The 15,236-nt window shown below is 35.9% G+C and overlaps 1 protein-coding gene across 1 annotated transcript; it reads right to left on the reverse strand.

Annotated features, from left to right (window-relative positions):
- Positions 1-5,946: 5,946 nt before the first annotated feature.
- Positions 5,947-6,408, reverse strand: LOC149218649 (RING-H2 finger protein ATL66-like). Its single transcript, XM_089386606.1, has one exon. The coding sequence runs from the start codon at positions 6,406-6,408 to the stop codon at positions 5,947-5,949; it is 462 nt and encodes a 153-aa protein (XP_089242732.1).
- Between the last annotated feature and the right edge of the window lie 8,828 nt (positions 6,409-15,236).

The raw sequence follows: 15,236 nt of genomic DNA on the forward strand, positions 1-15,236 counted from the left end.
AAATAGTAAACTATGCTACAATTAAGGAAACTGAAAAAATGAAAGAAGCAATGGTGGGGGTCCAAGTGGAATTGGCAAGTGGCCACCAATATCCACCTGGATCAAACAACTATTCTTAATACAATTTGCTGGGCTCAAGGTCAAATCACCAAATCCTCATTACCACTACCAAGTTCCTTCTACACTCAAGGTGATCAGTAAGAAATATTCTTCTTATGAATCATTTGCATGGTCAGTTGGCCCCAATTGCTTTATTGTACTAAGTTGCAACATAAGCATGGTGTGGGCCATGGTGCCATATATATTGATGGGATTCGATAAAAGAAAAACTGATAAAAGATTGTGGTGCAGTGAACAAGGTATGAATTCCTAAACACAAACACCCATCACTTCCACTTCCTCCTCTTGCAATTTTGTATGCAGGCAGGCAGCCTACATGAGAGGATGGTTAGCTTTGGCTTTGGTGCGTAGAAACCACCCATTGAAGAATTTGAAAACATAAGACCCCCAATATAGAAGAGATGAAGCTTAATACCAAATAATGGGTATGGGGAGTATTTATAATGAGAAACTATAAATTAATCAAGATGATTGAGCATACACCATGTACATGCAACCTTCATGCATAGAGAAGATGAGATTAACAAGCCTTTCTCAGTGCGACTTGTCCACGTGCAAGTAAGGATAAACATTATCCAACTTAAATGCTTTTATGGGCGCGACCATAAGGATAACAATTATCCACCAAATGATTTGTGGAGTAGAATATTCTTTATGAAAGGGTAAGCTCATTATTTGTACAAGTGCACAACTCAAAACATCTCCCGATGAGTGGATAAGGCAAGCAGAAAAAGCAATATTATAAATCAAAAAGGAAAACAGAAACCCTAATGTGATTTTCTCCAATTGGGAAGGTGTGGTTGTGCCTTAAAGCTACATACTTTCTAAAACTACCATAACAAAGCATTCCACTGAGTTTAATGGCACGGTTTTTTAGCAAAGCTCATGAGGACATGTCTACAAAACTTCCTCATCTCAATATTGACAGTCATAATTGAGGTTCCAGTCAAACGTAGCTCTAGATTCCACGATAAGTGACAGAAATTCATCATCATCATCCACCTCAGTGTGATTTTTTTAGGCCCTATTTTACATTGTGTAGTTTAAACAACTTGCCAATAACTATTGTAATCATCCATTCTATCATCAAAATTTCAAGCTCCACATTACGAAAACTTCATTCAATGTAACGAGCCATATCACTAAACCACTCGTCCTGTCCAGTACTAGCCCAAGCTAAACCAATGGAACGAAACTTCAAGTAGCATGAGTTAAATGGGTTGTTCTCAAGGAGTAGAAACCATGCAAGCAATTCATCTATATCACGGATTGGGACCCCATGATTGTTCCTGTAACCAAGAATCTGAATTTCATCTTTCCGTTGTGTGGCGACATAATTCTTTAGATTCATGACTAGAGAAAACACTTTATCAGCATTCTGAGCCAAACATTCCAATGCAATTTCAGGGTGCATGTCACTAGGAATAGACATCACGGAATAATCCCCCAACACCCTATAGAATGAAGTACTCTAAATATATTCATAGAAATAACATTAATTATTTTAGCATTACAAATAAAATCAATGAGTTGTGTGAACATACAACTAGGAGGAACACCAAAATGATTACGTCGCCATCGACGACCATTCGGGGTATGCACAAGACCATGTAGGAATTTATTCACTACCTTCTTCCAGAGACGATCAAGTTGCTTAGGCTCTGGAATCTTATTCATGGGTTGATCACCACGTGCACGGTACTCGCTAAAGTTCATATAACCTCTCAAGATATCAAAAGCAGCATAGATTATACTATGTTGAATAGACTTGTCAAACTTCGTCTAGAATAACCTTTGCACCCAACAATAATCCCTTGGGCACTCCTACATGTTTTATTTTCCTAGGATTTTGACTCGATCCATGAATCCTTGATTTATTGAAGCATCAAAATAGCTATTTATCGCTTATTAAAAAGGCATTTTTATAAAAAAAAACACCATATGATCTCTTTAGTGCGAGCTTGGACACAATTAACTATGATCTAAGTGAAGGCTTTCTTATGAATTACTATTTATTCGAAGTGAATACAAATGCACCAGTGACATGACCTTGCTTACCTCATTCAAATCAGTCATAAGCCTTCTGGAAATTTTCATAAAATGAGAATGTTTAAATGAAAGTAAAGGAACAATTTGTTGGAAAAGTGTGAGAAACGTTCGCTCTTCCTTGTATGTATTGGTGGCCTCTGACTTGGATTTCAAAATATTAGATTCACATACATTCTAATGTAATAGAGACTACGTTGACCTACAACCACAAATTCCTTGGTGGTTATGAAACACAGTTTATAAACCATTCCATATGTACCATAAAATCTTCTTGCCATAGGATTAATAACATAATGGAAGATTAATATTTATGATAACATTTTTTCTTTCACATCAATTGTTGTTTCTAAGTCTCTCTTCTTTTTCAACATTTCCTAACAAATTTGAGAGATATAAAAAGCATAGAATATTGCAACTTAAATGCAACCACTTTTCTAATTATATGTAAATGTGGCCATTCTTATTTGAGATAAATGATAGATAACCCATACCTTGGGCTCTTACATGTTGATTTCTTCATACATACTTCACAATTACTACATATTTCATTACTAATATTATCTAAATAGATAATTAGATCGTCGAAGTAGAGTTGTAATACTTACTTACAACTAAAGAAAGAAATCCACAATCTATTTTATCACCATGCATTCTTTACAAACTCCAAAATCATTAGCAATTATAAGAATAAAATTTTCATTGGAATATATAAATATTGCTTGGGAAGAACTCAGTATAGGCATGTAAACTGATTCTACCCTTCTTTATTATAGAAATTTTATAACCAAACTCTTCAATGAAACCTCTTATTCATTTAGGACCTAGTTTAGGACCTACAACTCATTCATATCTTACCGATGTGGGTTGGCCCATAAGCCTCAAAATTTGAACCTAGAGCTCTGATACCATTTGTCACATACCTCCTTGAAACAATACTACCAACTACCTACTAGGGTCCAGTAACAAAAAATTTAACTTTGAATTAAAGTATATTCAATAGCTACCACATGCATAAGTATTCAATCCATCTTCTAAACAAGGATATCACATGAAATTATACTTCATTGCTTAAAGATTCGAAAATATAAAGAGTAAGGATCCAACATACAGAACATCCCATGTCATTGAATCAAACTAGATTAGATGAAAGCATGTCACTTAGAAAATCGAGCACTACCACTCAACCTAGAACTGACTTCCTCCAATTCACCCCCGAGCCAAGAGTTCTTACCATGGATCAATTACCTCTTGTTTATCTCTTTAATGGGTATCTAATGCCCTCTTTCATGATATGGTTTCCTTTAGCGACATCCCGCTTTTGGGTGGATATTTTTATCCATTTGCGTAAGTTTTCCCAAAAAATCTCACCTTTCTCTCCCACGAGGCTTTTCCCATAAAATCTTGTATTTCTCTAACGCATTTATGTTTTTCTTGCTTGCCTTTCTCTCCCACAAGGCTTTTCCTATAAATGCTTGTCTTTCTCTCCTACAACACTTTTATGTTTTTCTTAAACTTAGCATATTTATTTAGCTAAGAAACTTAATGGATATTTATCTCCCATTCCATTAAGCTTATCTATAATTTGATCTATAAGTCTTATCATGAAAGAATTACATTTCCTCATTTACCAATGGGATTTAATTTGGCAAGAATCTCATCTCTTGTGTTTCGTTTTCCAAGCATTTTACATTATCTTTATTTATTTAGTAATAAAATATTTACTCTCATTTTTACACCTCAGACCTAGCTTTTTTGTTACAACTCAGTCTTAGCTTAGGTCCGACATGATAGCAATAGAGTGTTACATACAACAGAGGGGTGCTACAAAATGAATGTGGGGCCATCTCAAAATTGTTCCTTTAAAAATAAGAAGAGCAATGTCTGGGTGATATTATATATCATGATGGTATCAAAGTGGACCCTAACAAGACTAAAGATATGATGGAATGGTCAATCCCCAAAAGCTTAAAAAAACTTAGAGGACCTTTAAGATTGACAGTTAGAGGGTCTTTAAGATTGATAGGCTATTATTGTAAGTTTGTCAAGAATTATTGTCAAATAACAACACCTATAACAACATTATTAAATAAGAAATCATTTTATTGGAATCAATAAGAAACTAAAATAATTGAAAAACTTAAAGAGGTTATTTGTACAACTCCCATTTTTCCCAGACCAAACTTCACAAAAAACATTCATTATGGAGTGTGATGTCTTGGGCCATTGCATTGGTGCAAATTTGCTACAAGAAGGAAGATCCCTTTCCTTTGAAAGTATCCAACTTAATGGAAATAAATTACTTAGATTTGTCTATAAAAAGGAAACTTTGAGCATACTATATGCAATTCAAAAATGGTGTCCATACCTAATAAAAAGGAAACTTTGAGCATACTATATGCAATTCACAAATGGTGTCCATACCTAATAAAAAGACAGTTCTAAATAAAAACAAATCATAGTTTGAAGTATTTCTTGGAACAAAGGTTATCTTCAAAAGAGAACCAAAAATAGGTTACAATGCTGCTCAATTATGGCTTTGAAATTATCTAAAAAAGAAAAACAAAATATTACGACAGATGCACTCTCAAAGAATGAACAAGACACAAAAAATTTCAAAGAATGAACAAGACACAAAAAATTTATTGTGTTATTTCAATTCAAAGCATAATACTAAATCAACACTTTAACAATATTAATAATATATATAGTAATGATTGTAACAATATTATTCAATCATATATATTTAATATGATTGTTTTATATTTTACTCAGTGATAAATGTTAAGTTTGTATAGTACATTTTTGTAACATTATTATCATATTTATCAAACAAGTGTATGATAAAAAAACAACTTTATTACATGAAAGTATTTTCAAATTTTTGTTAAAAATCAATATAGATCATTGTAAGTACAGATTTATCAAGTATCAAGATGATTTTATCAAATCTCTTGGAGTACAAACTCTTTTAGATTTCAGAACTAAAAAATATCTGTACCTCAAAAAAAACTTAAATCTTCTTGATGCTTTCTATATATATAAATAAATATACAATTTTTTATTGTTTAAATTGCATTTTTAAAACTAAATACCAAAAAAAACCAAAATATAAAACAATGAAATTACTTGAAAGTTTCATATATATTTAACTCAGATCACCAAATATACAAAAGATACAAATAACTATTTATTATGGTGACACAATTTCCTGAAGTTAACTGTAATGCATATTTTTAGGATAAGGAACCTAAGCGGATAGACACCATTAATAATGATTATTTGCAAAACTAAAGTTAAGAATCCTCAGAGTGATGCAAAATTCCTTGTTTAGTACAATTTCTCATCATCTAATATTTGTCTATGTCAGGTATCTACAACCATTTTCCTTGCACATCAACATGGTTAACTTCATTTCAAAATGGACAAAATTAAAATACACCAAAATTTCAAAGTGAACCAGACTAAAATCCACCAAATTTCACATCCACATAGTTTACTCTGGAAAAATACAAAATGAAACACAATTGAAATTCAATATGAACAAAAATAAAATCCATCAACCCGTTGTTCAGACTGAAAACCATGGCCACCATGGAATTTTTTCAAATACAGAAATATTAATAAACCAGGAGGATTTAATCTACTCGACATGTCGAATCAACCCTTTGCAGGAGCCATACGTAACTAAATAGTCGACTGCAACGCTGCAATTTCCAAACCAATGATACGCCTTCGTTGATTTTACTGTAGAATTGATAATTGCCTCTACTCTGATCTTCAAAGGGTTTTACGGCGAGCAGAAGCTCTGCAATAGGGGCAAGTAGCTTGGTATGACAGCCACTTGTCTATGCAATCCCGGTGAAAGTAGTGGCTGCACGATGGTAAGATGCGTACATAATCCTCATCCTGTAAAGTGTTCCAGCAAATAGCACAATCACTGTCCTTAATTTTGGGTTTCAGATTTTTACATTTTGCTTGGACCAATTCTCCAATTTCAGCTTCAGATAAGCTGAAATTATCGTGAACGTTAGGGTTAGGGTTAGCATCAGTAGGTATATCATCCTCATGAATAAGAACCATAAGAACACTTCTCCCGCAAAATTCAAGGACGAAGCTCACTGCATCGAAAACTTTGGAATCAAGCGTTGCCATCTGCGGTATAACTACATTACGATAATTACTCCCGGCCACCTTATCGATAAACAAGCTGAGAATACAAATTATGAAACCCACAGCCATGTAAGCCGCATACAGGAAGGCGATTATTAGGGTTGGGAGGATAACTAAAAGCGTGGCTGTCGCATTTGCACAATATAAACCTATCCTTTCCATTAGCAATTTTGAAAATATCCAAAGACGCAGGTGCCAAGTATTCTCTGCGAGGATGGCTGTTGTGTGAGGCATGGTTTAATACAATGTATTAATTTCAATGTTAGAACACTGGATATCAGGTCTAATTCATTTGAGTAGGAGTCAGAATCTGGGAACCAGCTAAATTTGGTGTCATGATGCCCGTCCTGATTGTCGCGTTGCCTCATGTGAAATGCAGGAACCGTTTCAGATCTCACCGTGTAATTTGCTATTCGCTGTTTTTTAATCCATTGTAGTGTATTTTTATATTCATTTTTGTTTAAGTGATTTATACGTAGGGTTAACACGTCAAATTTATCTGGCCATATGAAAGTAAAGTGTGAGCAGAGTATGTACATATCGATAAATTATTTTAGGTTTTTTAATCAGTGTGAATTGGTAATTTATTTTATTGAAGTAATTTGGGTTAGGCATTGGATTAATATTTCATGGAAGTTTTATATTATTGGTTGCTTATTTTTATTTCCTAATAATAATTGGATAACTAGATTAAAAAGTAGTTTTCTTGTCCCAAAAATACTATACACTAATTTTATATTGGGTTTGGTTATCATTTTAAAATTAGTATTTGCTCTTACAACTGTAAAGAAGATACACTGAAAGAATAGTAGGTGTGGAAATTGTTTATTTTGAAAAACTAAATCACTAAACATTAAAAATTCTTATTTTTAATAAAGTAAATATTATATAAATTGTTGGACATAGGAGGACTAAATTGGACCTCTACTATTGATTGAATGTGTCCAGCCAAACCCATAATAAGAACACCTTCGGTGTAAAAAAAGATAAAAGAGTAAAAACTAAGATACAAAGAAAAAAAATCCTCAGTCAATTAATAAGGAAACTTAAGTTTCAAAGTGAATGTTTAAGATGCTTAGAGAAGTTGAAGATATAAATTATAATAATTCAATAAGGTAAATTTTTGGTTTTTTTAATATTTTGATTGATTTAAAAAAATGAAAATTATAATTTTAACTAGTGATTGATTTAAGCGTTTCAAAAACTATAATTCTAAATGGTTGAAATTGTACAATTGAAATGTTATAAGATTTTGTAGAAAACTATTTGGTAGAAAACTAAATCAATTTTTAGCGTCAAAATGCAATTTAAATGAAAAAAATTTATATCTCACACAAACACAACCTTCAAACATTTAAAAAATAAAACATTACCACGTCAAAATAACATATTTCTATAGAAGCATAAAAAAAAAATCTAAAAATTATAATTTTAAATGGTGATTGATTTAAAAGTTTGAAAATTTATAATTTTAAATGGTTGAAATTGTACAATTTAAATGTTATAAGATTTTGTAGAAAACTAAATCAATTTTTAGTATCAAAATGCAATTTAAATGAAAAAAACTTATAACTCAAAAAACACAACCTTCAAATATTTTAAAAATAAAACATTGCTTCGTCAAAATAACCTATTTCTATAGAAGCATAAAGCTTTGGAAATTCGTACAATGCTTTGATTTCATTAATAATAAAACATTACTTTGTCAAAATAGCATTTTTCTATAGAAGCATAAAGCTTTAGAGATTCGTACAATGTTTTTGATTTCGATAAAAAGACTATTAACTCTAAAGAGATGTCAGCGCAGATACCTAAGAGGTCTACAGACAAAAACAAGGTACTCATAAAAAATGGAAGCGCAAGCATAAAAAGTGGTTAATCTTACGACAATGGAAGTAGTCAGACTGAGTCGATCCACAATGCAAATTGTGAAGGAGAAGGTCTTGCAATGTGAAGGAGAAGGTCCAAAGTAAGAGTCTGAAAATTGAGCCTTCAAGAATATAGGTATCAGAGCTCAGGGTGAAGCTTTGTGCAAAAGATGACAGAGAAAACAAATACCAGAGAACCCTAGCAATTCAACCTAGTTTTTTTTTGTTGCTTTAAAGCGCCATCATTCAAGAAAATCTCAACTGCCCTGTCTGGACATCAGAGCACCCAAAAAGTTGTCATTGATGAGAGGGAGTCAGTCTCAATTTCCCTATGGAACATGTCATCTAGGAGGTTAAAATTTTAGAAGAAAATTGAAAGAATCCCTAAGTTCCTAAGGATACATGAATTTCATCAAGGTTTTGTTCACACTCATCTGAAAGAAGTCCATGAAACAACCCCGTGATGCATTTCCCAAAGAAATTTAAAAATGTCCAAGAAACAACCCAGTGATGCATTGCCCAGAAAAAATTAGCTCTCAGTGATGCATTGTCCAGAAAAAATAAAAAAAGTCCAAGAAACAACCCAGTGATGCATTTCCCAGAAAAATTCAGCCCTCTTGTGGGATTGATGTTGAAAGTATGAATACTATGGACGCCCTTGAAGATTGAAAAAATAGATTAAGACTTCGTGTTTGGCCTACATTTGGGAATGATAAACTCATTGCAGAGAAAGAATACAAGAAGAGAAGGAGGAGTTGAAGACATTTTTCCTCCTTGAATTAGAAGACGAAATGAAGATTTCCATGGAAAATATTATGAATTTCTTGCCAAGCGCCCATTGGAGGAATTAAATGAAAGGATCCCCAAGTTTTCAGTGAAGTGGGCTTTATCTAGGAAATCCTTTCTACGGATAAAAGTGATCCCTCTAGTCCAATCAGTGAATCTAGTAATAACCTAAACAAATACATGAAAAACTCTCCTAGTTTAAATCAAAATGACATGGGAAAGGAAAGATGGCCTACCTCACTCCTAGGTGGTTGCTTTTCAATGTCAATCTCGATATCATCCTTTCCAATCTCAATCCTCGCTATTCTGTTGTGAACAAATAACTGCAAGAGAGATCAAACAAAGACAACAAAGGAAAAACATAGCATGTGCATTCTAATGTAAACCATATGACAGATCAAGGAGAATCATACTAAGAAAGTAGTCATTTACACCCTTATGGAAAGTAAACATGCATTGTATTAATATTAAACATGAGAGGAAAGCATACAACCAATGCCTTGATGTTGGAAGTCTCCTTCGAGATGAGTTTCTAAGTCCAAGCCAAGACTTCTCAAGGTCTCCTTTCTCCTTCACAAATTGGCAGGAATTAGGCACAATTTAGCAAGAGCATGATGACTCAGGTAGATTTGGGTGGCCACTCACCTATTCCACTTGGATCCCCACCACTGCATCTTTCAGTTTTTCAGTTTCCTTTATTGTAGCACAGTTTAGTATTTTTGTAGTTCTTCAGGTCCTGAACTTCCAAAGTCGTTTTGAGGCCCTAAACGACATTTTTTGGGGAAAGCAGGGACCGACATGGATCATGGATTGATGTTAGCCATTTGAAAATTGTATTCCTCAAATAAATCTTTCTAACAAGGTATTGTGTGCATCAAACGGAAATCGTATGCCAAAGTTACAACCCCAGGAAGTTGATGTACAAATTTACCTGAACGGGGCCCATAGGTTGGCGCTTCATTTCCTAGGGTTAGGTTTTTGGATGTTTAGGGTTTTCCATTGTTTCTCAATAATAAATAATCCTTTGAGCCTAATTGTAACATAGTTTAGAGGCATGTAGCCACCACATCTCTTCTCAAAGATAAGATACCATCGCCTAAGCTAGTCTTATTTCCATTATGTTTGTAAGAATATTTCAATATTTGATATTAATGAAATGAAGTGTTATTTTCGCTGCATCTTTGTATTCATGGTTATATATGTAATTTGTTGCGTTCCTTTTTAAATTCGGATCAGTGGTATCAGAGCGGTCTGATATTTCTCTGTTTTTCTTTGCATGTCTCCAACGAGGTCGGGATATAATGAGTTAGGGCTTGAACTGGTCGAACCTTTGCAAATCCTGATGGCCTCCCATGGGGGAAGAATAGAAAGAAGAGGGGGCAGGAAGTCCTATAAAGATCTTGCTCGAAGAAGCCCTTGAGTGAAAATTGAATTTGATGATAGAAAACTTGGCCTAGATCCTTCAGCAGCTACCTGAGGGCGATGCATCTACTTCAAGTAGTTACTCTAGAAGCGACACACCATTTAAGGTACAAGTTGAATTTGACATTCCCATGTTTGAGGGTCAGATAGATGTGGACGCCATAGATAACTCGTTAAATCTTCTAGAATGATATTTTTCTATTCATAAGTTTTCTATTTGGGAAAATATTACTTTTTCACTTCTCAAAGCTGCCCCCATGTCAAGGATAGGTGGGAAATCTACTGTGAGCAAAAGGATGAGTGGGAACCCTCACTATTTTCAGCCGCACCCACTTGGAATTCAGTTCGAGATGCCATCAAGGAGTAGTACTAACATGTTGGGAGGTATGAGTATAAATACATAAAGTGAACCACGCTGCTACATGGAAGGGACCAATATGTGCCAGATTTTACCAATTTTTTCCATACCCTTCGCACAAAGTTGGGTATCAGGGATTCTAAGAAACATTTGGTACTCAAGTATCCCGACTACCTACAGAGGTACATCCAAGATGAGATGGAGTTCCTAGACATCTCCTTTCTTAGCATGATGTACTAATACACTGTTAAGATCAAGCACAAGTTTAAACAAAATAAGTGAGACTTTGGATATATGAATCTGAAGCAAGGGGAAGGCATCCCCAAACCGCAGAACCAAGGACAAAGCCAAGACGTGGTAACCCAAGACAACCTGTCGAAACCACAAGAAAATAACATGACCACGAAGTCGAAGAAGGACACATGAAAGTAGTGTGAGTTCCATAAGAACTCCACTCACAACATAAGTGAGTGTCGGGCGAAGCAATCACTCGTGGCTTCATTGAAGGCTTCAGAATCAAATGCATGTTCCGACACTGAGTTAGGACCTAACAAGAGGAATGACAAAGGGAAGCATATTACTGATGTGTTTCCTAGCGCCACTGTTGCCACTGCCAAGATCCAGAAGAATGATCCTAAAGATCCAAAGGAGGGGGAGCATCTCTTACACTCATAGATGTGGGTGAAGGTTTCGCCACTACAATTCATTGTCAACAGTGGGAGCCAAAAGAGCCTCATTTTAGTAGAGTTCGTGAAGTGGTTGGTCCTACTGACTACACCACACCCATAGTCATACAGTATTAGGTGGCTTCACGAAGGACGAGATCTCTGAGTTAGCCAGTAGTGTCGTGTTCCCTACAGCATCAAGCACTTCACAGATGAGGTATTGTGTGATGTTTCTCCTCTCAATGTTTGTGATGTATTATTAGGATGACCATACTTGTGTAAGCAACATGTTGTATATGAGTTGAGACCTCGCTCTATTATTATTTCCTTGGGAAATACATTATACAAGATACTAGAGGTAGCTCCACCTACCTTCACCTCTTTGATCTCTTCTAAGCAATGCAGTAAGATCATCCCCCACACTAGAAAATTTATTTTCTTTCTGGTTTACTCACAAAGTAAGGGGAAGATCGTAGCCACATCCATGGCCCCAAAGAAGGGTTCCTCCACACAGCAGAAGCATGTGGATAAGGTCATGAAATAATACAAGGACATTTTCTCCTCACCCAGAGGGGTATCATTGCACTGTCAGGTCAAGTATTTGTTCAATTTGACTCTTGGAGCACCTCTACCCAATACGTCGATATATCGCCACTCCATTATGAAAAATTCCAAGCACAAGCAGTGACATGATCAACATTAGGTGCCACACAAGTTTCAGGTGGGTGACAAAGGATGGTTACATTTGCAGAAAGAACGCCTTACCAGAGCCCATCAAAAGCTCAAACCACTCTGATATGGTCCTTACAACATTACCAAGGTTGTGAGAGACCATGCATTGGAGCACATCATTCCCCCATTCCTTAGATTTCACCCAGTATTCAATGTGGACCACCTTTGACTGTGCTTCCCACCATAACTGGACACATCGGACATAGTAGAATAACTCACACCAACAGAAGTTTCCACAGCTCATGTACGTACTCAACACAATGGGGACCATTGCTTCCTAAGGAAGGAGGATTGATGCATGTGGATGTGGGTGGCCACCTACCTATTCCACTTGGATCCCCACCATTGTCTCTTTTAGTTTTTCAGTTTCCTTAATTGTAGCATAGTTTGATATTTTTGGCACCTTTTCAACTCCTAAACTTCCGGAGCAGTTTAAAGGCCCTAAATGACGTCTTTTGGGAAAACGTGGGTCAACATTGATTATAATCCAATATTTTTCACTCAAAAGTTGTATTCCTTTGATAGATATTTCTAACGAGGTATTGTGTGCATCAAACGGAGATCGTATGCCAAAGTTACGACCCTGAGAAGTTGATGTACCAATTTACTCAAATAGGGCCCATAGTTTGGCACTTCATCTCCTAGGGTTAGGTTTTTGGATGTTTATCATTTTCCATTGGTTATCAATAATAAATAGGTCTTTGATTCTCATTGTAACATAGTTCAGAGGCATGTAGCTGCCACATCTCTTCTCAGAGATAAGCTACCATCGCCTGAGCTAGTTTTATTTCCATTATTTTTGTAAGCATATTTCAGTATTTTATATTAATGAAATGAAGTGTTATTTCTACTACATCTATGTATTCATGGTTATATCTATAATTTTTTGCATTCCTGTTTAAATTCATATCAGTGGTATCAGAGAGGTATGCTCTTTCTCTGTTTTTCTTTGCATGTCCCCAACGAGGTCGGGATATAAGAGTTAGGGCTTGAGCTGGTTGAACCTTTGCAAGACCAGCCTTACAAATCCAAAAGGCCTCCCATTGAGGAATAAAATAAAGATGAGGGGGCAGGAGATCCTATCAAAATATTGCTTGAAGAAGCCCTCGAGCGACAAAGGAATGCTATGATGGACAACTTTTCCTAGATCCTTCAGTGGCTACCCAGGGGTGATGCATCTACTTCCAACAGCTACTCTCAAAGTGCCACACCCTTTAAGGTACAAGTTAACTTTGACATTCCTATCTTTGAGGGTCAGATATATGTGGACACAATAAACAACTGGTTAAATCCGTTAGAAGGATATTTTCTTGTTCATGATTTTTCCATTTAGGAAAATATTTCTTTTGCACTTCTCAAAGTTGCCCCCAATGTTAAGGACTAGTGGAAAACCTACTATGAGCAGACGGATGAGAGGGAACCCTCACTGTTTTCAGCTACACCCACTTGGAATTCGTTTTGGGATGCCATCAAGGAGCAGTACTACCCTATCAGGAGCTATGAGGATAAATACATAAACAGGACCAAGCAGTGGAAGTGATCCAAAATGGATCCAAAGCACCCTCTAAGTCTTCAAAATAAAAAACTATCGCATAAGGAAAAACCTTACAAAAGGCGGAAAACACTATCAAGAGAGAAAAACATGAAGAAATGGCCAAAAACAAAGTTATTGGAGGCTTGGACAGCGATGCACAGGAGCCATCAGATCTGGCCGATCAACGGTCCAGATCTGATCGACATATCGCCATCAGTGAAGGCAGGTGGAGGCTATCATATGACTGTTGCAACAGAAATCAACGCAAGCCAATGAGGACCGTTGATCAAGTGCGCAGATCAACGGCCCAAGTTAACTCGCAATATCGCATCGGCACAATACAAAGGACCACTTACCAACAGCTCGGGGACTATGCAATATGCGATTGTGACATATCGCATCGCAATATCACATAGGAGCAATACAAAGGAGTGGGGCCAGACCCGACGGGGTTATGAATGGAATTTAATATATTTTGAGTTCCAGTAAACGATTTTTTCTATGTATTTCACATTTTCGTTAAATAAACAAAACACAAAGGAAATGCAAATAAAGTGATAAAACAGACCCGAAAGGGTTTATACATGCAGTTTAACATATTTGAGTTCCGTAATGAGCAGTATTTCGTTCGGGCCTTAGGCGGTAAGTGGTATTCGACAGGGTCCACCCGATCCCATCGACTAGGCGACACGTGGCTTGAGAAAACCGCCTTTTCAAGCGGGTAATCTCTGTATGCCTTAGCCACCCAAAATGAATCTCAACCATTGGATCAAGATCACTCAGATCAATGGTGGACATGCGATAGCGATATAAAGGTGGACCCAATGGAGTTCTAGGGTAGAATTGATAATATTTCAGGTCTGATAAATGGAAGTTTGGCAGATTTCCCCATGTTTTAGTGTATTTCTCTGTGTAAACAAAGAATGACTATTCAGGGGATTTCACAGGCACTGATGGTCCATTCCATTACAAAACAGGTGGCCAGCATACCCAAAGACGTTTAATAGTGATTGTTTAACGTTCAGAGGGAATTTGAGCAGACAGAGGCCCGAAGCCAGAGAGCCTAGAAGAGGAAACGAATAGACAGTGTTGATTGGCTTAAAAGCTACTGAATGATAGAGACGGAGGCAAGAAATGCTAAGATTGAGAGAAATAGAGACAGAGAATGAGAGGGAGAGTCTGTGTACTTAGAGAGACTTGAGAGATTTAAGTATAATCCTATTGTTTTGTATCTGTGTGTTAAGACTCAAATTGAGCTCACTGTTGTAAAACTTTGCTCTTGAAGACATAATAGAGAGGTCACCACTGAAGGCTAGACCAGGAGATGTAGCGAGGAGTTTTGGGTGAACTCCTTGATTATTTGCTGTGTTATGTGTGTGTGTCTGTTATGTTTCTTTAACTGCTTCATTGTCTATATTATTCGCAATCTTTTCGATCCGTTGCACTAAGGAATATAGGAAAATCCTACACATGAGTTTTTAATACCTTAATATTAGTCTAAGATCTCATTTTAAGATCAAGTGGTATCAGAG

Source organism: Pinus tabuliformis, chromosome Q (genome assembly GCF_031772625.1).
Source record: "Pinus tabuliformis cultivar Carrire ecotype Pingquan chromosome Q, CPIR1, whole genome shotgun sequence".
Taxonomy (NCBI): Eukaryota; Viridiplantae; Streptophyta; class Pinopsida; order Pinales; family Pinaceae; genus Pinus; species Pinus tabuliformis.

Bases quoted from the DNA above. Each gene is read 5' to 3' on its own strand.
- LOC149218649 (XM_089386606.1), bottom strand. From the start codon at position 6,408: ATGGCTGTGGGTTTCATAATTTGTATTCTCAGCTTGTTTATCGATAAG.